Genomic DNA, 23,756 nt, shown 5'->3' with positions numbered 1-23,756 from the left:
AAAAAATAACATGAATTATTAATTATATTATTTAATACCAGAAATCTAGAATCATCATACTTATAAAATAAATATATATTCGATTAAAAATAAACAATTTAAAACAAATCTCTCAAATCCCTCTTAAAATATATTTATATACTGGTAAACTGTCAAAAATTTAAATAAAATATTAATCACTCTATACTGCACTATAATCAGTACCCACCAACTTGCAACAAAAAGCAAGTTATTTTTGTTCACAGAAGTGAATTATAAAATAAGATAATTTATCATTATTCAATATTATAATTTAAAAAGTTTTACTAATCGTCCAATAGATTTCCATGCATAAAATCAACACACTTATAAAACAGGTGCCCGTTATTTGACAACTTGGTTCATTGTATCGATGATTACTGTAAATTACTCACTCGCGCGGTGGTGGGAGTGGGGTCTCTCCTTACCACTACCTCCACTTTTTTTGATTGCAGATAAGAGAAGACTGGAAGTACGTGGCGATGGTTATTGATCGACTGCAGTTGTATCTGTTCTTCTTTGTCACCACCGCCGGCACCCTTGGAATACTAATGGATGCCCCTCACATATTCGAGACTGTCGACCAAGACAAAATCATCGAAATCTACGGCGGAAAATAAACATATAAGAAATAAAAAGATTTATAGATGAAAATGCTCAAGTTAGAACTAATTTGCTTCAGAGGAGTTATTTAAAATAATAATAATAATTAAAATAATAATTCTATTATTTAAAAATTAATGAACAAAAAAAAAAACAGTACTGTATAACCATCGTGTTGTTATTATTAATATAAAAATACAACTTAGTTAGTTTAAGTGCCAAAAAAAAAAAAGAAATGTTATTTATTACTATTGTGTAAAATAATTAATGATGTTTAAGAAAAAAAAAACAAATAATATTACTAATATTTTTAGATTAGTGTTAATGTTGGAATGAACAGCTCGCGAAAATGTCTCGAACGTCCGTACGTATACTGTTTGTATTGCAAAAATATCCTAAGGGGTTTTGAATGTGCTCAAATCGTTCATTTTCAAAGCACAACACACAGGGGGATGATTTATCACAGATCCGAACCAAATTTATTTTGTCCTTTAGAATTTCTTATATTTCCGCTGCGTCCCTTCCAATAACGCACCGGTATGCTGTGAACCGCTCACCCTGTGTAACTCCAATGTGCCAAAAACGTTGACGTGACAGAAGATAAACTGAATTTTTTTTGCTCAAACTCGTCGCGTATAATATGTAAACAAAATAAATGGCCCGAAGTTATTATTTTATAGGTTTTTCTAACGACAATAATTAAAAAGAAAAGCCGAAACATATTATTATTACCGCAATGTTTGTTTATAACTATAATTATAGTTTAATTTGTTTTTAATAAATATTTCCTCATCTAAATATATTAAATTCTTCGCTCAAATATATTTCGCTTATGCTGTACTATATAGACGATGACGTCCGGGACATATTCGTCAAATTTTGAACCAACGTTTGGTGTACATAACTATTATTGTTATATTTTTTTAGTTTTTTTATTTCTCAATTTAGTAGAAGTCATTCCATGCCCGGTTTGTCTAGAACACTCAAATTGTGAACATTAAATAAGAATAACTTTGTGCGGTCTACTGTTATATTATAATGATAATAATAATATTATACGTGTATGAATGTGCCCAACGATTGTCCTGAGTGGTGGAGCTAACCGGGCTAATATTACTGTCCATAGGTTAAATCCAACGCTGGTTTCAAAATGGTCGTATATACAAATTAATCGTTAGAAACCGTTTGCAACTTTCTAGCATAACCTATGTTATAATCAAATTTATATTAAATACTAATATCTAATCATTTATTGTTATTATTATTATTATAGTGTGCACTAACGGCATACGGCTCACGTTAGTTGTATACTAGAATTTAGTTTATTTTATTGTTTTATTAAAAAAAAAAAAGAAACAAATTTTTTTGTTTTTGTTTTTTGTGTAGTGTGTGTTGCAAAATTTTGGTGTACGTACAATTTTGTTACTGCGTTTTAATATTATAATAATGTTACAACCCTTAAAAAGGGAATTTTTTTAAGTATTGTATAAAAATAATAAATATAGTTAAGTCATGGAAGATATACAACACAGCTGTTACAATCATCCGTGTACACAATAATAATTTAATTACAAAAAAAAAAAAATTAAGAAATTCAGACAATCTCATCCAATTGTAAAATGTTTATGTAATTTCTGTTTGTGTTGGCTAGTGTATAAAAAAAATAACAAATGTTAAGAATAAAAACAGTTTGTTATATGCCATTGCGCAATGTTTGAAACGAATCGAACAATTTAAGAAACAATATTGTTCTTATTAAGTATCTAAGATCTTTTAAGATGTTGGATAATGTTTTGGCTTATTTTTCGTTAATTTATTTTACATTTACTTTGTTCGTAAGTCAAATAATGCAACAAAACTGAAAATAACGAATTATAAAAATATGATGTTTTTTTTTTTTTGTTTATTTCGATCTAGTCGTTTATTTGTTATTTATTATTATTATTATTATTATTATTATTATTATTATATAATTGTTAAAAAAAAGTCTGGTATTATTATATGGATATTTAGTATCTGCGCAATAAAATTCATATTTAGCGACATTTATCAAATTGAAACTTGAAACAATTTTTTTTTTTATATGTATAATTTAAATAGATAGGCTACATTATTCGCATTTTTACAAGTAAAAAAAATTATGTCTGAACAAAATGTGTTGTGAAACAGAATAAAAAATTAAATAACTAAGATATATATAATATAAATTTGTAAACGTTTTAAAATAAATTATAGCCAAATAAATTAAACAAATTTATTGCTTGAAGCACTGTGTATGTTTTTTTGTTCATTGAACAGTGAAATATATTAAAATCAAAATACATGATCATTTTATCTTCCATATATTAAAATAAATAAGTATGCAAACAATACACATGGTCAAACCTCATAAAATGAAACATCGACGAGGATAACCTAAGATGTGACTGAGAAGAACTCCAAGACGGTGAGCATTTATTAAATTGCCCAAAGTCTCCACGTAGCATACAATACCACGCATATAAACATCTAACTGGAGTATTGACATGTATCGAGGTATATTAAAAGGCATATATTAGTATATTACTTAAATTATAATTATCTTAAATCAAAAATGCATTCGTATTATTTTTTTCTCTTACGTATATTAATTTGTACAGTAATTTATTATGAGGCAAGACGTTGTGTTAACACTATGTTAAGCCGACTTTTGGTTTAACATTTGTTCTAAAAATAATTATTTACAACTAGTAACAGCAAATTGCTATTGAACACGGAATCAACTACTTCGCTTTACCCGTTCTTTAATGATCCGTGATTCAAACTTTGAAGTTTAACCTTGTTGATACCAGTTGAATTAAATTACTAAAATTGAATTCAACTTGCATTCAAGTAAATTGTATTCATTACCATAAAACTTAAATAATATGTAGGTACTTGCAAATAATCTGATTCAGTGTATTAAATGTATGACTGCGTAAGTATACTGGTTATCAATTGAAAAAAACTCTTTAAAATATTTTTTCTCAGTACTTATTACTAACAACTTTAACAACTCTTAGTATACCTACCTAATACATTTTTTTTTCTTTAGTAAAGTCTGCGTACGAGTTGATTCCTGGGTACCTGTTTACCTACACCGATACCGTTGAATTAATTCTTGAGTCATTATATTTTTTTATTTTCAATATTTAGTCAAATATTCAGCCTATTAGCGTAACTCAAGAGACACCACGAGGAAATTGGATGACAAGTTTCTCAAAAATGTTGTTCTTTTTAGTTTTTTCATATTTTGAAAATCATTCATTAATTTTTATTTATTAATTATTTATTGTATTATATTATAATTTATTACTTATTAAAAAAAATTATTAGTAAAAAAATTTAGTAGTTATAGGTAACAATTTAAAACATTGTTTTTAAAAACTAGTATCTGGTAATGAGATTACCTACTGGTAATCCGGCATTACTTCTCTCAACAAAATTTGTTTTTCTCAGTTTTTCTTGTATTTTCTAGTCCCATTGCTGCTGCATTATATATATATGTTTCCGACTGCACTTCTAGCAGAGTTGTATGTGGCAGTCGAATTCTTTATGACCGTGCACTCTTTTGATAAACCAACAATAAGGAAACAACTCGTACATACCTATTAATAACCGGAAAATCAACTAAAACATATAGTAGATCTCGGAAATCAATTCACTATTACTACATTAATAAATAGTTACCTATAGTAATACATAAGTGGAAACTAAATAATAGAATCTATTATATTATGTCTTGGGTACTTTTAATTTTCTCTCCCAAGTAAGATTATAAATTATAAAAGTACCTAAATCCTATTATTTTATGTTAGTGGGAATTAATAATGAAATGTTATCTACAACATTTACCTAAGACCGCTAAAATTACCCTGTTGCTTTGAATGAGTTTATTTACATCTACTTCGAATTTTGAAATAAACAATTTATATTATGATTTAAAACAGTAAATAATAAACGACATCGGTAGATATGAGTAATTTACAAACGTGTACTGAATAAATTATTAGCACAATAGTCAATAGAACAGCATAAATATTTATACAAAAAATGAAATTTATCAATCAAAAAATAAAACTCACAGGCTAGATAAATAGAATTATTTCTAATCTGGAGGGAAAGATATTAGATTTTAAATTACCAAATATTATAAATCGTGTTAAATAGGTTAGATATACCTACTAAAATTTAAACCATATTATTAAACATTTATAAGCATAGGCAATAAAGAAGTGATCTAAGTATCTACGTATGTTGTAAACGAAATTGGTTTATCAATTTATAATAAAGTATGTTATTGTTCTCGTAAAAATAGCAATAATATTTTACTAAATAAATGTCACTAATAGACACAAAAAAATACAGACCAAGCAATCCAGCAACTTGATTTTTAATCAGGCTAACTCACTCAACACAGAACAACAAAAGTTGAAAAGGAATAAATCGCTGGAACTTAATTATCATATAATTTGTCTTTAGTATATTATTTACAGTGGTGTAGTCGTAAATTTTTTTTTGGTTATAAACCTAAATTGAGAAATATGTAATACATGAGGGGCTCTGCTCCTAGTCTAAGCTAATAGAAAGGTTTAACTTACTACAAATTATTATTTATTTGATTAATAATTTTAGAAATTTATACTGTACATTTTTAACCTGATTAATATAAAAAACTAAGACAAAAATTAAAAATAAATAAAATTATTGTTTGAAATAAAAACTTCGATGTGGAAAACATTGATTTAACTATTTAAGTTAAATATGTCTCAACGTGTATTAAATGGTAAATTCAAATGTAAAATATGCTTTTAAAACAATAATAACTCAAAATATGCATTTATATGTACAAAATAAAATTTTAAAACTACCTATACAGCTTTGCGTGAAAGCATGAAATGTATTTGTTTCGTACTCTGCTTTTTATATAACTGTGCAAAACAAATATGCAAATACTTCAATAGTCTTCAGTCCTAATGGATTACCTTTGTCCAAACGACCAGTTTTATTTGGGAGGGGGATTAGGTGTGCGGTTGCACCCCTTAATTTTAAAATAGTTCCAATTGGCCTTCGCCTGATGAAATAATGTGCGATTAAATTGTATTTTAATTTTTTTTACTGACATTTATCAATATTGATATATTGTCAATCATGGTTACAACTTTAAATTCCATTGATTATAGACAAATATCCTAGTATGCTATTTAGAAAAAATACAGCTAGATAAAATGACGTATTTAATTCAATAGAGAACAGCCCAAATCTTTAATGTCAATGATGATATAGTGAAGTAGGAATTTAGAATAATAATTTGAAATGTATCTACACCTTTGATGTAAATGTTTTAGTATTAATTTTACAATATAGTTTTTTTTTAAATTTGAATCTATCATCGTCTTTTATTATAGTAATAATGCTTTGATTTTCAACCTTGAAAAAGGTTTTTAGAAGAAAATTGGTATTCTCTAGTTAATACTTTATGAAGTCAAAAGAAAAAATTCTTGGACAGAAACAAAAAAAAAAAACCAAATTTTTACACAAAACTGGTATTAGATAAAAATACAAAACTGATTTCCTTATACTTTTTGTAAACTCAAAAACGAATAACTGTATTCATAAAATGTTCAACTAAATAAATGTTTATATTAGTACTTTCTAAGTTCTAGTTCCGAGTTAAAGATTATCTGAAAATAATAGGAATTTTTCAATACAAATTTTATTTGACCGAAATAAAAAATTTATCCAAAAACTTGAGATTTACTACCTACTTATATTTTTAGTTTAGTCTACATTAAAATTTAAAATGAAGACTGAATAAACAAAAAATATTATAGATATATAAGTGCATTATAATATTATATTGTTTAAACTTATTAGGTTATAATCATGACATATGACAATAAATTTATATCATAATTTATTATATACGAGTAATATATTAATGGTAATTGGTAGTATATAAATACAAAGACTTTCACTTTAACTTTTTTTTATATTTTATATCATTAATTTAAATTTTCATAGTATATTAATGATCACAACTAAAAATATTTTCCCGTTACTAAAGCTTTTAAATTAATAATTAATTTTATAAAAAATAAATATTTCTTAGATGTATAGACACATAAATATGTATTTACAATTGTAAATTATTAATAATATTACAAAGAATCAAAAGATTCAGAATCAGCATTTGTTGTAGCTTTTACTTCTTGTTCTTGACGAGCTCTAATCTTAGCTTGTCGCCTTTCCTCAGCCAACATTCGGTTACGCATCATCCTTTGTCTTTGTTCTTCAGTTAATCCAGTGTTACTGACACTTGGAGTAGATGTCACAGGAATATGTCTACAGTATTAGCAATCCGATCAAATGCATCAATCTGAGGGGGTGGTGGTTCAACCTCTTCATCATCGAGTTGTGTTATACAATCATTACTTTCCAAATCCATCCTTATTCGTTTTAACAACACCTTAACTTCATTTTTTTTGCCTAAATTCTCTAACTTATCGAGAGAGTCATCAAATGTATACCTAGGAAATAATCTATGTGTCCATTGTTCTAAACGGTTTATGACAGCATTAAGATCTTCTGATTCATGACCTTTGCCTTTCAACTCAATGTTTTCAAACCATGTTGGGAGTACAGATAACCCACGAGGACCTCGCAACCTAGAATAAATAATGAACAAAATTACACTTTAACATTGCTTGAAATTAGTCAATATACCTAACAAAATAATAAGACATTTTTTTAATAAATATATAGAAAAAAACTAGTATAAAAACTTTCTCTATATCATGTTTCTTAGTCCAACAATTGTTTATAATAATTTTTAAAATTTAACTTATTGAATAACAATGTTTTATAGGTACTCATTTGTTTTTAATGATTTTTTAAGGATCTAATAATACTCTGACTTACTAGAAAATATGTCGGGTCAGGACTGACTAGTTAGAGTATATAGAATGACGGCCAATACTCCGTTTAGACTGTTAAATCAGTAATTTTATGAGAACACTAAATATATTGTGATATTTCTGTAAAGGATGCACTTAGCCACCCAGTTTTTGCAAGACCTGTCCCCTGGTAAGACAGAGTATAATACAAAAAACAAATACTACATAAATAGGTACCAAACTAAAATTAAAAATAAATCAAAATCTTAGTTGAATCAGTTGAATCTAATAATTTATCAATGATTTTAAATTTTTTATTAAAAAATAGTACAAGAGGTGACTAAATTTGGAATTGTATTATTACTATAGAATATTATTCAACCATAAAGAACATACATTAGTCACTGGTGTGATTAAAATTTAACTATGAAAAATCACTTAAACTTTTTGTCCATAAGTATCATAGATACCTAACCCACCTACATTACCTACAACAAAATGATGATTACCTTTCAGCATTCAATTTGGGTTGTGGATTCCTCACGCGTATCTTCACTGGAACCATTCTTTTTTCCTCATTTTGTTCTTGCTCGTCTCGGTCCTGTGGCTCGTCTCGTTCCTGTGGCTCCAAATATTTATCGACATCTTCGTCGAGACGACCTTCGACCAAATTGTCAAAATCGTTATCGTCAAAATCATCCATCGCTGATCAGTAAGAAAACAATGACGTGAAACAATAATAAATTTACAGTCAATTAGAAAACGCTTCTTCGGTGTCTGCGTCGACCGTGTCGTCTTCGTGAACAAATCGCTGACCACCACCGCGACTATCTTCTTCGTTTAGACGATTCAAATAGGCGCACAACAGATATTTGTTCAGGCGATCCGTCAGAGTTGGTTGTATTGATTGGACGGTATTATCGGTTTCCTGTTCTTGTTGATCTTTGGGCATTCCAGGCATGGCAGATCGAGTAAATCAAGCGTTCCCGCTAAATTTCCAAAACACAAGACCAGTACAGTAGTTACTGCCGTTAATGGTGACTATTAGAACTTCTATACACGATGTATCAAGTATCAGGTGATTACAGAAAACGTGATAAACATAAAAGATTTAAAAAAAAATTCACAACCACCAAGATGGATAATAAATACTACCAGTAAATTATTAGATACATAAATATTTTAAGTACTATCTATTCAAAGTGGATTTCCATAAATATATAATTCATTCCACCTTACGGTAAAACAAATGATAGGTATATAAATTGTTGCATTGAAAGTTGTCGTTAGATATCTTATCTATTCTATGCGTTATCAAATGTAAACAAGTCTAATCGTGGTCTTGCACATGGCGTTTGGCAACTGAACTGAAACCAGAAACAGTAATCCAGTCTAAGTGCACATGAGCATACGGTACTCATAAACCACTCATTTTTAATGTCAGGAATTGTCAATCAACAGTCACAATATTGAAATCTTATCTGTGTTAAAAAATCTTAAGTAACGATAAAATTGGTCACTTCAAATAGCCATGAATAAATCTAAGACAATGTAAGTATTATTTAATTTATGTTACTATAGTTGATCGTTGTGAGATAAATATAAGCAAAGACTAAAAAAGAAATCATTTGATTCATAGAAATTTTAATTTTTACCTCATATACAAGTTATTTATTACAATGATTCCTAACCTTAGAATACAATGTAAAATATTATACGTGTTCTAGTATTAATTAATTATGTTGATGTTTGTGCATATCTATTTACTTTAAAAACTGCAAAAATAACTCATGTTTTTAATAATTTTGATTACTAGTGATTGTCTAGAAGACAACTTGAAGGGTAAAAAAAAATTGAAACGAGCATGGCGAGATGAAGATGACTCAGATTCCAAGTAAGTTTAATTTTTTTTATTATTCTGACAAATTAAAAATTATATTGTTTCATTTTTTCTTATTTAGCAAAGAGCAGAGAAAACTTTTGAAACAAAAGTATGTTGGAATTGTTGGAAAACCTAAATGGGCCAAAATTACTACAAACCAGTCAAAACAAGTATTACTAGATGATGAAGATGAAGATGTGGATTTGTTAAAAGTAAATATTACCAAAATATTGTATATCTATATATATATATGAATAGGTATTTAATTATAAATTAACATAATTTAAAACTATTTTAGTACAGTGGTAATTTAGTTCGTACAAAAAAAGGAGTAAATTTAGCTAAAGGTTTGATTGGTATAAAAAAATTACATAATTTAAATTTGTCCACATCATCTTGTGGCAAAATCGTCAAGTCAGTAGAATTTCATCCTACATCCAGTTTGGCATTAATTGCTGGTATATCAGGAAGAGCTTCAATTGTACAGGTATGATTTTAAATTTAATTCTTGAATTACAAATATGTAAGATAATTGTTTACAGGTTGATGGATTTAAAAATGAAAAATTACAATCTATTAAATTTCAAAAATTTGCTATTGATTGTGCACATTTCACTGTTGATGGAAAGCAGTTTGTAGCTGGGTCTAGGACACAAAGAAATTTTTACTGCTATGATTTAATGGAAGGAAGGTCAATGTTTGTTCCTGTTCATCATAATATTGGACAGACTAGAATGGATGTTAGTAATTAATAGTTTTCATGAGTTTTTTATTGCCTATAACTTGATTTCTTACAAATTAAAATGTTGATAGAACTTTTCAATGTCACCTGACGGGAAATTAATAGCTTCTTGTGGCAAGTTTGGAGAGATTCACTTGTTTACTGCTAAAAGCAAAGAATGGATAACCACATTGAAGATGAATGGTTCAGCAAATGCCTTAACTTTTACCAATGATGGGAAGAGAATGTATTCCTTTGGAGGTAAATACATTTATGTTTTTTAAGTTTGTTACTTGAATAGTAAATAGTACATAATCTAAGTATGGGCAGGAATATAGAATACTAATAATGAACGGTAATTTCTCAACTCGCTAATCTATATCAAACCATAAGACAGTATCTTTTATACTATTATTATAATTATCTTAATTTTTTTCTATTAATAATGTATAAATCTAACCTCTTATCTAAAATAAGTTAATATTAAAAAATATTAAATCATATATAGAAAATGGTGAAATTTATGAATGGGATATGAACAGTCGGACGTGTATAAAGAAATTTATGGATGATGGCTGTCTCCAAGGCACTAGTTTAGCACTATCTGGAGACAATCAATATTTGGCTGCTGGCTCATCGTCAGGTGTTGTTAATTTATATAAATTACCCTGCGATGTAAATCCAAAGCCAGATAAAACCATTTTAAATTTGGTGACCACTGTTTCAAAATTAAGCTTCAACAAAAGTTCAGATATTTTAGCTATGGTTTCTAATCAAAAGAATGATGCTATTAAATTGGTAATATTAACAGTTTCTTTATATTTTTATTATATTTAGTTTTCTATTGTATGATAATGTATAATTAATTTTTTTCAGTTACATGTACCATCCAAAACAGTGTTTTCTAATTTCCCTACAACATCCGATAATGTTGGGAAAATTAATTGTATAGATTTCTCACCCAATGGTGGATATCTTGGTTTAGCCAATAATAAATCTGAAGCTTTACTGTATAGGTAATAATAACAACCATTAGTAATATTATCCACATTTTACTTTTTATATCATTGCTTTTCCTTTATTACTCTATTCCTAAAATATTAACTTAATAAATGACAGTTTTGCATTGCAAAAGTTACAATTTATAGCTTATACATAATGCAGTATCATTGAGTATAAATTTTACTGAAAAAATATTCTTTATTTTAATGAAAAAATCACATTAAATTATTATTACCTCAATACAACTTTTAACATAAAAAATTATATAAACTGTATTAGATGTTTGGCAAAAAAGAGGTGATCTATTTTATTATGACATAGCCTTCCTATAGAATTTATAATCAATAGTACAATATATTAATATGTATAAGTTTTGGTTTTGATTCCTTAACCATACAATGTACTTACTCCTAAACAAGAGTGAATCAACATTTAGATTATGGTGAACAAAGTAATTCAGTTTCATAATGGACACTGTATACAGTATTTATTTTAAACTTCTATCTTTTGACACATTCCTATGATCTATCTTGATTGCATATATTTACTAATTTTACAATTAAATACAATTGTGAAATGTAAATGCAACCCATTAACAGATATATTTTTTTTATGTTACAGATTGACACATTTTGAAAACTACTAAAACCATATAAAGTAGTTGGGTTGTTATATAAATGTACTAAAAGATCATTAATTATTAACTAATATCACAGTTGTTTCTATAAATAAATCGAAAGAAATAATAACGAAAATGTTGGTTTTTCTTCTTAATGTAGATTATTTAATATATTTAAGTATTATAGGTAGAGTATTTTTTGTTTTAAAAATGATCACTACTCATATGTGTAATACATGTATATAGTATAACCATTGATTATATAATGATGGTATTAGGTATAATTAATTATTGTTTACCCTAAACAACACAATTACCGAAATCAGTGAAATCTATCATCATTTAGAACCTATTTAAGTATTGATCGCATGAAACAGAAATATAATATAGAAATAGCTATTACAGTTGGTCCTGTAATATTAATGCATATTTATAAATTGTTTGCATATGACGTGAGTTTCCACGTCCTAAACTATAATACTTTACACCAGCAGTTCCCAACCCATAGGTTAGAGCAATGTAGAAAAGATATATGGACCATATAATACTAACATTACTAACATATATATTTAAAATAATATTATGTATTATAGGTGTGTTATTAGTCATTAGTGGGCCTCAACTATTTTTTAACAAAACTGGTGGTCCACACAACTAAAAAGATTGGGAACCGCTGCTCTATACACAATTTAGCTTTAGGACAATTAATTTAATAGTACACAAATAGTCTTAATGACAAAAATCAAACCGGATATTTTGAAAATAATAAATACTTGCCCAGTTTTTTAGATGTGGCCCAAACACATTAGTTTAGCATAACGGTCTTCTCAACAAAATACAATTATTCTTTTCAATATCTTTCTATTTAATAATCTGCTCTTATTTCTGACATACGCAATATGCAGTTATCTTTCTGCTTCTTAATTTATGCTGGCGTTCTTCAAGGATCTGACTTATCACCTGTATGGTTGATTTATTTTATATGCATATGAATACATCAGATATTCCTAAGTCAAGTTAAGCTAGATTTAAAATTTTGTTTAAATTAAAGCAACCTATGCTGAAGAATGACGCTACAAGTATACTGAAACCTGTTTCAAGCTTCATATGCTTCAATCAATATCCAAAATCAAATAGATTTAGTAAACACCTTGACTAATGGTCAATAAAATTCTCTAACCAAAGCCACTAGGTAGAGAATTCTAATAAACCCTGAAAAATCTATTGGTGTAGCATTTAATATATATTATTTATTATTATTATACACATTACCCTATTTACTTATTGTGTTTGAAATACAAATTGTAAGCTTTTTCATTAAAAAAAATTAATGGATACTGGATAACCATAAAACTTAAAAACACATGGACAATGTTATCTATAGACTAAAAACATGGCAATCTTTCAATAACTCCAAGACACTAGTTTTGATTCGTGCAAATTTATTTTTTTTTCTTTTCAATAAACTAAATACTACAAACTCCATATTTAGTACAACATATTAGGTTGGCTATTACATTACAATTTAGTTTGTCTGGATAGTTTCTTCTTAATCATGAGGTACAGTAGGTACACTTAACATTCAATGCCCACAATATTTTTTATGTACTATGATTTAAAAGTCCTATTTAAAAATTCTTTGATAAAAATGATCATATTTTTCTTTTTGTAACACATACATACCAATTACTTCATAACAATTTATTGGAAAATATCTAGTTTACTGGATTTCCTGAATATATAAAATATATAAAAATGAGGTATTTTTATAATTACTACAATTTTTTTTTACAATATTTAATGATTAATTTTCATTTTTTATCACATAGAAAAAATAATTATTAATACCAAATGTGAACACTGACAAAGTACGATAATTTATTATGTTACATAATATATAAGTTGATATATTTTAAAACTACTAAAATCACATTAAAAGGCTTAACAAAAATGTTTACGCTTATAAAAAAAAAAATTATCAATTATATAAAATGATCACAGTTAATTTTAAAATTTGATTATAAAAAAAAAGTTAGGAAAATTATACTCGGAACGAAATAAGATTGTACTTGGCAGACAACTTGTACCCAGGTGTAGCTTTAACGCTGCTGATAACTAGTCTCTATGCAAATACGTTCTTATTTTGAAGATATTACCTATAATGTGTTTAACAATTTTATATTTATATGTAAAACTAAAATCTATGCAGGAAAAAAAACAAAATATATGGGACGGTAAAAATTAAAAAGCTAGTCATAACAAGTTGAATTTGTTAAATGTTTTAAAAATACCATTGAAAAAAATGTTTATTTCATATACATACTTAAAATAAATTATTTCTAATTTATTTAAACTTCATTCCTAAGCTACTACCAAGTGCGCTCTCCCATTGTAAGTTATCCCACCTAACTGATCCACAACTGTTACAAATGTAAAATACACGGTTTTTGTCATTAAACATATCAGGCGATAATGGTTTCACCTGAAATATTACAATTAAAACAAATATTATTATCTTTACTTTTTGTTATATAGCTAGTAGGTTAATGGTTTAATTAATATTTACATCAATCATTGAATTTCCATCAGTATAACCACTAAGAAGTTTACTATGAGGATCATCAGGCTTAGATGAATTATTAGCTAAGGGTTCTGCATTAATGGGAGCAGTTGTTCCTTCATCATCTGAATCATCTTCATCCCCATAAAAATCATTGTCTTCATAATCTTCATCAATAGAAGGTGGTCTATATCTAATAGCTGTTTGATTTTGTATTAATTTAACAGAATTATAAATTTTTTTCATAATCAAGCTGCTAACAGTCATATAACTGTCACTATTACAAATCTGAAATAATAAAAATGTTAAAAAAATAGTTTTGGGGAATACGAATGAAATATGAGAGAGTTTAAAACACATTTTCTCTATATTAACTGTAATTGGTATAAATAGTAGAGTAAAAACATAACTAGGTATATAAATAAATCTTAGTATCTATTGCTAAAATTAAAAACTTAATTTATTTAGACCAGTAAAATATTGGATAAAAATAATTGTATCAGGATTACAAATTATTTTATAATATTTTAAGTTTGATACTGTGATAAAAACAACACCATAACAGTAAAATTTAATTATAATAGTGCATCATGTTAACATTTTAAGAAAATTAAAAGACTAAGAATTTCAAGATCATATAGAATTTTAATATTACATTAATTTAATTCTAATCCTGTCTTAAGAGTAGGCAATAATTGAATTATATGTTAGTTTTAGGTAGATACTAAATAAAAATTGTATCCATTTTTCATTTGTTTTAAAACAAATATTTTCTTTAAATTTATAAAACTAAATCTAGCTTCTACCTAAAATAATATAAAATTTCTGTGTATTTGTTTAAATATTTATACTAATTACTAATAAATAATAATTAAACATTTACTTGACAACGGCTATTCAGATCCTCTTTTTTAACAACAATTTTGAAAAAATTCAACACTTCTTGTACTTGGTCGTCCAAATTATGATTTTGAACACAATAACATTGGCCAGCATGTAATTGTTCTGCTACCTAAAAAATAAATTGATTCTTTGTTCAACTCTTTTCTTTGTATTAAATATTATTAGTCACCTTTGAAAATGCACATCCAAAAGCAATAAAATGTAAATTTTTTGTTTTGATTAAGTTAACTATGTAATGGCAATCATTAATTTTTGATCTTTCAACAATGGATGTATCAATACCACATTTACGTAAACGTTCAGCTAGTTTCTCTAATGTGTATGGTACTAATAACTTGAAATGCTTAACACTAGAAACATGAGTATGAGGGGACTTAGATTTCATATTCGTTTTTGGCACTTTCTAAAGTTAAAAAATGTATAGATAAAATAGATAATTAATGTTTACTATATTGTAAAATGTATTTAATATTTTTATAACATACATATTTATTTTTTTTATGCTTTGGTTTTGGTTTCATCATATCCGGATGGTCATTATTTGATATTTTTTGACACACTTCGTCAAATGGAATATTACAGCTTTTACATTTTGCTTTGAATAAATTGTAAATTTCTAATAGACAATAAGCATCCAGAGCTGAAAATTAAATTAACTGAATTAAAATGCCAATTTCTTTCAATAATGCTATTGAACAACAATTTTTAAAGAGCATATTATCTTAATTCTTTATTAGTTTAGAAATCTATCATTTAACAAAAATTAATTAATATTGTATAAGATGATTAAGCTAACATAAAACTCTAATTATTTCAAAAACAACTAACATTATTGAAAAATATATATTTTTTATCATATTCGTTTTTGAGTTTTTATTTTCAATATTTTAACATCCAATTTTAATTTTATATTCCAAAATAAACGTTTTTTAGAATATTTTTTGTAATTAAGAATTTCAAACATTAATTAGTAGGGCTTGGAAGTCGATGACCTTTAAACACATTAAAAACGTAGACGAGCACTAACCGACATTTGAATTTTTAGAATTTCAAAAATATTACAAAAAAATAATAAAATTTAGGTAAAATAATATTCACTACAATACGACAACGACAACTGTAATCGGTGAAATAAAATTGGATTGGTATTAATTTAAGTCCGTGGTAATTTCAATGTTTTAAATAAGATATCAGCATAATGGTCGACAAGAAACAATAAGAAGTGAACTAATGTAAAATCAGTAAAAATGACTAAAAATGTGGGAAAATGACCTAAAAATGTCAAAGAATGACTTAAAGGTAATCAACACCAAAAAATGCAAAAAAAAATGTAAAATAAAAATTAGTTGTTCAGATTCACATGCTAATGAAACAAATTTGTGACCAAGAAAGCATCGCCTAAAAAATTCCAAAAAAAAAAAAATGCAAAATGCATCAACTTCCGAGCCCTAGTAATTAATCAATAAAATTTAGATAAACAGAGTTAGTGACACAGAGATACCTCATAAAATGTTGGTCTACCACTTTGCTTATCTATAACTTTTAAATACTTATAACTCAAAAGTTTATGACCAATTAATTAAAAAAGTATGCATTTGAATATGACAAAATATGTAATTATATGCATAAACATTTCAAATTTGTTTAGTACATGATTTATTTTAAAAGTAAACATATTAAAAAAATCAAACAACATAGATTTATAATAATTTTTCTTATGTAATAATAGATAGAAATAAAATAAAGAAATGGATAAATATAACAAAAACTTAAAAAGGAAAAAAATTATTTTTTTATTACTTCAAATTAAATACCTACAATAATCAATAAATAATGAATATTTTAAGTTTAAAAAGTCCATCAATACACTTACCAGCATATTTAATTTGATTTGATCGTAATGGTACTTTTTCCCAATTTGAAAACTGTTCGGTCTTATTTAATGGTCTTCCAAAACATAATTTTACTAAATCTGAAAGACTATTATAAGGTATGTCTTCATTAGGACCTAAAAAATAAATAAAACAATGAAATTAACCAAGTTTTGATATATTTTTAATCAAATATAAATGAATTTACTAGAATTCCAGCATACTAGTTATTTTCTCTCTCTGATCCATGTGCCATATTTAAAATTTTTGTTCAAGAAAACCTACCTTGAGTTTTTACCACCTTTAGTAGTAGAGTGAATCAACCTATAGTTAGTCAAACTTAAATTTAAAGCTATATGATCTTTCTAAGAGAAAAATAAAGAGAATTTTAAAATTGTGATATTTTATTTACTCATAACTTAAATAAAAATAGAAATATAATGAAAAAAAGCTAATACACTTTCTAAGATAATTTTATTTTTAAACTCCAAGTTTGATAATAGTTCAATTTATTCAAATATTAAAGCTAACAGTACAAAGTTAGTCCTGTTGAACTCAAATTTGATATGTAATAAGTTATCAAAAAAAAAAAAAATAATAATATGCTGGTTTCCTCTTAAGGTACGGTTTTTCCCTGCAGCGTTCAGACGTGGCGTTTAGCGTCCACTACCGGTCTGGACATAGGTAAGCGTCTAGACACGGCGTCATGACGCTGTGCTGTTCACTCTTTGACGCTGTAGGGAAACCGTACTTTTAAGGAAAAATATAAAATTTTAGAACTTTTATAGAATTTATAACTACTTTGAAAAGGAAGCTGAAAATTCCACTTAGTCTCTAATTCTTTCCATAGCAACTTAATATCAAGAAATCCAGGTCCGTGAAGTTGTATATTATCAATTGGTAATGAAGATCTAATCATTGACGCATCTCCTTTCCACTCAAAACCTAATTAGTTTAAAACGATAATGAATAAATCAATAATTCACAACTAACAACAATTTTAACTCATTGAATCATAGGTATCAAACAAGAATTATATGTATTTCATATATTCCATCTTGACTTTAGAATAACAATAATATTAATATGAGAATATTTAAACAAATATTTATAAATATTTCATGTGTACTTGCCTAATTTTAATATATTTATATTACAGAATATATTCATAGAAAATTCTTGCCAATGTAGCCTAAAACTTTCAGCTGGCTGCAGTTGTGGTAAATGAAATATGTAAATTGAATCAATAGTGGCTAACTGAATGGAAGCTAAATCACTTTTGTCACTTGTAAATTCTGGTTTCCATTCACAGTCCAAACCAAAAACATCCAAATGTGCATCAAACAACTCAATATTAATTTTATCTAAAAATTCATTAAACTTTGATGCACTATCAATTATATGTATTTGTTTATCAGGCAATGATAAATCATGATATTCTGTAGTATTGTATTCTTCAGTTGGTATTGGTCTATCAATTCCAGCACTCCTATCAATAATATATAAATATATTAATAAATTATTTGAAACGTACATATTATACAGTTTAAACTTACGCGTTTTCACAAAATAGTAACTCTTGCTGTATAGTTGGTGGCAATAATGATGGGTCAATAGCAAATAACTGGACAAAATAAATACATTCTTGAATATCTCCAAAATTGTTTAGCATTTTGACAAGTTCCAACATCATTGTTTCATCATCACCAATCGATTCTAACGCCATTTCTCTCCAAGCGTGGATGCCTTTAAAATAATCGTTATGACAGTTTTGTTTAAACATAAACATATATTTAAGAGTTACCAGTAGCACCAGATTGATAACGACGAAACAAATACATTAAAGCTCCTTTCTTTTTTTGTCTAGTAATATTAGGCGCCAATTCATTTGAAATGTTATATTTTTTCATTATCCGTGTTAGATTTGTTTTGATTTGACTTTTATTAGAAAAATTATTATTTGATTGTGTAACATTTAGGCGACTGAAATAATATTTTACAATTATTAATGATATTAAATATTAATTAAAATTAAATGATTAATATCCCTACTCGGCTAAGTAATATAAACAATCGTCATTTTCTACTAGTAAATCATCAAGATATTTCACCAAAGCTGTTTGTTGAAATTGTGAGGTGACTAAAAATTCTTCTGTCACACATACCAAATTCATGAAAAACAAGGGTAGTAAAAAATCTTCTACAGTAAATCTATCTTGTATATTCAAACTCATACTAGCATAACAGGCCTGTAAATTAAATACTGTTAACACACCTTTAATAATATTTTACTTAATAAAAACTAATAAATTACCTCTTTAAATTTTTTTTGTTTAATTGATTCCCTGATTAATTCTTCCATATAATCCAAATGTGTATTACACTTGAAAATTTTAACAATGGTGTTTATAGTGTTGAAACTTATTTTCTTCTCAAGTACCATTTTAAATGCTCGAATTTTTAATTCATCGGTTAAAACATGTTCATATTCACTTTCATTACATTTTATCCATTTGTAAAATTCATCCGTTACTATAATCCAATAGATTGTTTTTATATAAAAGAATATTATACATAAATTAAAAAAAAATATTGAATTTACTTACTCGTATGAGCCATTGTATTAGCTTTACCCTTGAGTCTATCTTCTGATATAATATTTATCAATTGTAATAAGGAGGCATACGGATTGGGACTGAATTTAAAAAAACTTCTCAATGTATCAGTTAAGACCTTACTTTGTTTCCCTGCAAACAATAGTATTTTAATTTAACACATAAAATCATGTCAACTAAAACGTAATTTTTCAGGAACATAATTTAAGTTGTTATTAAATGTAATAACAATAAGAAATGAGTTTCTAACAGTATTGCGTTGAGCATACTCACAAGTGGCCCAAATACTTTGAATATGCTTGGCAACGCGTTCAACATCCGGCTCAATTGTCTGCACAGGTTCAAAACGAGCGGCCTGAGGGACATAAGTATTTGGTGCTGCCGAAGTGCCACCAACACCATGGTTGGTGAAGCTTAACTGCGCGACACTGAGCACCTTTCGTGGGGATTGATTTGCAGACGATCCAGCAGCCCTGGAATTGGCGCTGTCGGTAGGCACATTGCAACTGTTGTCGTTCCAACGTCCGGCCATGATCAGTCCTCGTGATTACCAGCGGCACAGGTGTCAAGACAACAGCTTAAGCAAAACCATTGACGAAGACACGACGACTACTACAACTAATAACTGTAATTAAATAACCGATCGTTATAAACAAAAGGTAGGTGGTATACAAATATTATCATTACCGTCAGAAATTGTTTGTGAAATTCAAATGGGAAAGTAACGTTTTTGCCTCATTAGAACGTTCTCGGCAAACTGAGAAAATTCAGCAGCTGTAGCAATAAAATCTTGTAACTGGTAGATACTCACCGAACAGTCGACCCTACTGACCAGAACGCTGATATGACGAGAGCCGAGAAGCGAGTAGCGACTGACACTTGGCCACTCATGCGACTAAACTACTGCTAACTGTTAACTGTTATATCTACAGAATAAATTTTGAAATATCAAATATTTCATTAGACGAACTCTGATCTGAGATAGTATTGTGAGTCGCGACATATATTATTATTATTACTATTATGATTATTATTATTATTGTTATTATTATTACTATTATTATTATTCTGTGGTGATTGTTCGTACATTTTTAGTCTGTGATATGATATTAATAAATTCTTATCAGAAACAATAATTATTTTCATTCAATCTTTTGGAAATTACTGAATAGTATTTAAAAGTATCGTTAAAATATGGACTTCCTAATCTGCCCATGTTACTTAGTAAATTAGTTTGAAATATCAATAATATATAAATAAATAAATAATATAATAATTTTAAACAAATTGTCAATTTTATCAATTACGGTCAATAATATATTAATAAAAAATGTATATAATATTAATAATATTAAATGTCAATTATAATGCATAAAAAATATTTATATATATACATATTAATACCTATATTAATATTAGAGTGAATTGACCTGTTATCAAACTTTTAGGTAAGAACATAATCTGTGTTTTCTCGTTGGGTTTTTACGATATTTTCATTTTTAGGTGAGTTATGACTTATAAGCATGAAAAGTATTAAATATTCACATACACCCATACACGTATTTATTAGAATATACATTTTAGTTTTGAATATTGTACAATTATTATAATTTAAAATCTTACAAAATCTCATATGGGTTTTTTTTTTTTTTGGGGGGGGGGTATTTTTTCGCGGTATCGTTAATTTTACCATGGGGAAAAAATATCCTAGATTATTTTTATCGAGGGGGTAAAAATATCCGGAGGTATAAACACAAAATATCACAATATGAAAATCGCCTGTTATCGTAGGATATTAATAAAGAAACTCAAAATATGAAATGATAATTTATGAAATATAAAAAAAAATTTTCAAATAATTATTTAAATATTATTTCAATGATAAAATTATATTATATTATATAAAGAAACAATAAAAGTTGTAGTTCATAGTTAAACTATCAAGTTCTTTGATACCTAAATATTTATTATAATTTATTATTTACTTTATCATACTTCAACTGTGATTTTTTTTTTACCTACTCCTTATAAACAAAAAAGAATAATAACTACAGTCTACAATCTACAATACAGGATGTTTCACCGAGATTTTATAAATGCAATACAATTTTCTAATCAATTTCAAGTACCGTGCTATAATTTTTAAAGGTGGATAGAAAAATATGTAAGTACTTAAAATATTTTTACCAGTGAAAAAACATAGTAGGTATATTTATAAATTAGTATAATTTTACCGGGGGGTATATATAAATATCCTAGTATATTTTACCCCCTTACGAATAATATTACGGGTGGGGGGGGGGGTAAAAACATTTGAGGGTACTAGAAACCTACGACACTGGCGATGGCAAAATAAATAAATACAGTGAAACTTCCACATAACAAAATCGAATAAGCAACAAAAAAAAATCGTAATATGGAGGAATTCGTTAAATAGAATTACGTATTCATTAACAATAAAGGTCACAGTTCTTAAAAATATTTTGTTAAACAGAAAATTTCGTAAAATGGAAGTTAGTTATATGGAAGTTTTACTGTATAAAAAAAATATATTGATGGGGGGGGGATATAAATATATGAATTTGCTGACTATATTTTAAAACAAAATCCGCAAGTGTTGTCTTTGTCGACTATCTCACACACAAGTAACATGGGACATTTTGCATTCAGAATAATTCAATAATTAGAATAATCCATTTAATTATGTTATTTTAAAACTAGATTAAATTTATATGTTGTAAAATTTATAGATAAAATTATTATCAGGGCATATTGGAAAGTTTTATTGACATTTTAATTTTGAAGAAAGTTAATATTTAAAAATTATAATTTTTTTGTAGATTTTCAAATTAACATAACTTGCTACATGTTTAAAATATCAATAAAACACTTCGAAATACCCTAAAATCTAGGACCTAGATAATAATCTTAACTTTAAATTGTATACTAATTCAGTCTAATTATATTTACATTGCACATTATTGATCAATTTACTCTAATTTCAAAAATAATAGAATGAAATATAAACTGAGTAAAAATTTGATAATACGAGTATGTTACGCGAGTCAGCAACAATACCTTTTTATTAAATTATGTTAATTATTTTTATTGAAGTAAATAAAATTACAAATTACAATAAGCTTTCTATCAAATTAAAATGTCATGGGTCATGGAAGACAAGGGTGTAACACGATTGCGCCTGCTTACCTTACCTTTTTAGTTAGCAAAAAAACAACATCATGATTGTGCTCAAACCCATAAAATAGATATAATATTATTTGTATATAACAATAATAATATAATACTATATTATATCCCTAATCTCTATAATATATCCCCTACAACTACAGTTGTAAACATTTTTCATATTTTGTTTTTTCATTTACATATTTTCCCATTATGTATAAACTAATAAATACTAATACATATTAGAATATTACTAAAATTGTATAAGTATTTATTTTATACTAATTGGGAAAGAACATTAATGAAAATAATATGACAAACGTTTATAATTCCATATATTGATATATTAATAAAGTATACAGTTGAATCTGGTACTTCGCATGTAAAAATAATGGTAGGACGGGCACAATCGTGTTTCACTGGCCCGCAACTGTTCTGTAAGTTACAATCGCGGGTAATACAATTGCGATTATTATTTATTTATCTACACATTCAAAACACATTCGCCATTATTACCTATAAATGTTTGACAAACACCAGTAACGTCAAAACTATAGGTCGCTGTAATGGTGAAAATATTTTAATTGTGTGAACCATAGGCGTGCGAACGGGGGTAGCAGAGGCAGCATATACTACCCCTGGACTTTATTTAGAGCTATCGGGTCCGGCAAATATTAACTAATAGTAGTATAAAACTTAGTATAACTATATAACTATAGCTACTATTATATTATTATTATTGCTTAAAAGTTTTAATTTTATTCATATTCTCACTTCCAGTCTGAGAGGTTAGTCGTAAGTCCAGTCACGCCGATCTATATTTCATGTTATGGGGAAAAAGCGCTGGTGTTAGACCCACCTA

The 23,756-nt window shown here is 26.9% G+C and overlaps 4 protein-coding genes across 7 annotated transcripts in view; 2 read left to right on the top strand and 2 right to left on the bottom strand.

Annotated features, from left to right (window-relative positions):
• Positions 1-784, top strand: part of LOC113554781 (acetylcholine receptor subunit beta-like 1) — a 73,502-nt gene extending 72,718 nt beyond the window's left edge. The window contains exon 9 of the mRNA XM_026958754.1: positions 474-784. Within this exon, the coding sequence (XP_026814555.1) occupies positions 474-638 (165 nt within the window). The 3' untranslated portion in view covers positions 639-784. The remainder of the gene's footprint in view (positions 1-473) is intronic.
• Positions 785-6,681: 5,897 nt separating this feature from the next.
• Positions 6,682-8,271, bottom strand: LOC113551639 (TIMELESS-interacting protein). Its single transcript, XM_026953994.1, is given in 3 exon segments — positions 6,682-6,979; positions 6,982-7,307; positions 8,045-8,271. Coding segments are annotated over 3 exon segments (699 nt in total). The 5' UTR covers positions 8,239-8,271; the 3' UTR covers positions 6,682-6,800.
• A 623-nt stretch (positions 8,272-8,894) lies between these two features.
• Positions 8,895-11,895, top strand: LOC113551638 (U3 small nucleolar RNA-associated protein 18 homolog). Its single transcript, XM_026953993.1, has 9 exons — positions 8,895-9,086; positions 9,352-9,429; positions 9,497-9,629; positions 9,716-9,904; positions 9,960-10,157; positions 10,231-10,399; positions 10,647-10,936; positions 11,015-11,154; positions 11,762-11,895. Exons 1-9 carry the CDS (start codon positions 9,067-9,069, stop codon positions 11,784-11,786), a joined length of 1,242 nt encoding a protein of 413 aa, XP_026809794.1. The 5' UTR covers positions 8,895-9,066; the 3' UTR covers positions 11,787-11,895.
• Positions 11,896-13,719: 1,824 nt separating this feature from the next.
• On the bottom strand, positions 13,720-20,702 carry LOC113551807 (exonuclease mut-7 homolog). Of its 4 annotated transcripts, XM_026954303.1 has the most exons (16): positions 20,396-20,702; positions 19,982-20,333; positions 19,700-19,840; positions 19,408-19,625; positions 19,146-19,342; positions 18,898-19,076; positions 18,650-18,839; positions 18,227-18,582; positions 17,895-18,038; positions 17,096-17,230; positions 15,708-15,862; positions 15,392-15,625; positions 15,203-15,331; positions 14,326-14,607; positions 14,083-14,241; positions 13,720-13,915 (listed from the first exon to the last, which is right to left on the bottom strand). In XM_026954303.1, the coding sequence occupies exons 2-15, from the start codon at positions 20,238-20,240 to the stop codon at positions 14,104-14,106; spliced, it is 2,757 nt and encodes a 918-aa protein (XP_026810104.1). In that variant the 5' UTR covers positions 20,241-20,333; positions 20,396-20,702; the 3' UTR covers positions 13,720-13,915; positions 14,083-14,103. The 4 variants fall into 4 exon arrangements, with proteins under 4 accessions (XP_026810104.1, XP_026810102.1, XP_026810103.1 ...); XM_026954301.1 differs by having other exon boundaries at positions 13,720-14,241; XM_026954302.1 differs by having other exon boundaries at positions 13,720-14,241; positions 19,982-20,326.
• Positions 20,703-23,756: the final 3,054 nt, after the last annotated feature.

This window comes from Rhopalosiphum maidis, chromosome 2 (genome assembly GCF_003676215.2).
Source record: "Rhopalosiphum maidis isolate BTI-1 chromosome 2, ASM367621v3, whole genome shotgun sequence".
NCBI lineage: Eukaryota > Metazoa > Arthropoda > Insecta > Hemiptera > Aphididae > Rhopalosiphum > Rhopalosiphum maidis.
The sequence above is the reverse complement of the archived record's forward strand: the minus strand, read 5'-3'. Positions and strand labels throughout refer to the sequence as shown.

Bases quoted from the DNA above. Each gene is read 5' to 3' on its own strand.
- LOC113551638 (XM_026953993.1), top strand. From the start codon at position 9,067: ATGAATAAATCTAAGACAAT. The intron at 9,087-9,351 runs GTAAGTATTATT...TTTGATTACTAG, and splicing joins ATGAATAAATCTAAGACAAT to TGATTGTCTAGAAGACAACT. The intron at 10,937-11,014 runs GTAATATTAACA...AATTTTTTTCAG, and splicing joins AGAATGATGCTATTAAATTG to TTACATGTACCATCCAAAAC.
- LOC113551807 (XM_026954301.1), bottom strand. From the start codon at position 20,240: ATGGCCGGACGTTGGAACGACAACAGTTGCAATGTGCCTACCGACAGC. The intron at 15,863-17,095 runs GTAAGTGTATTG...TTTAATTTTCAG, and splicing joins AAATCAAATTAAATATGCTG to CTCTGGATGCTTATTGTCTA. The intron at 14,242-14,325 runs GTAAATATTAAT...GTAATATTTCAG, and splicing joins ATGGAAATTCAATGATTGAT to GTGAAACCATTATCGCCTGA.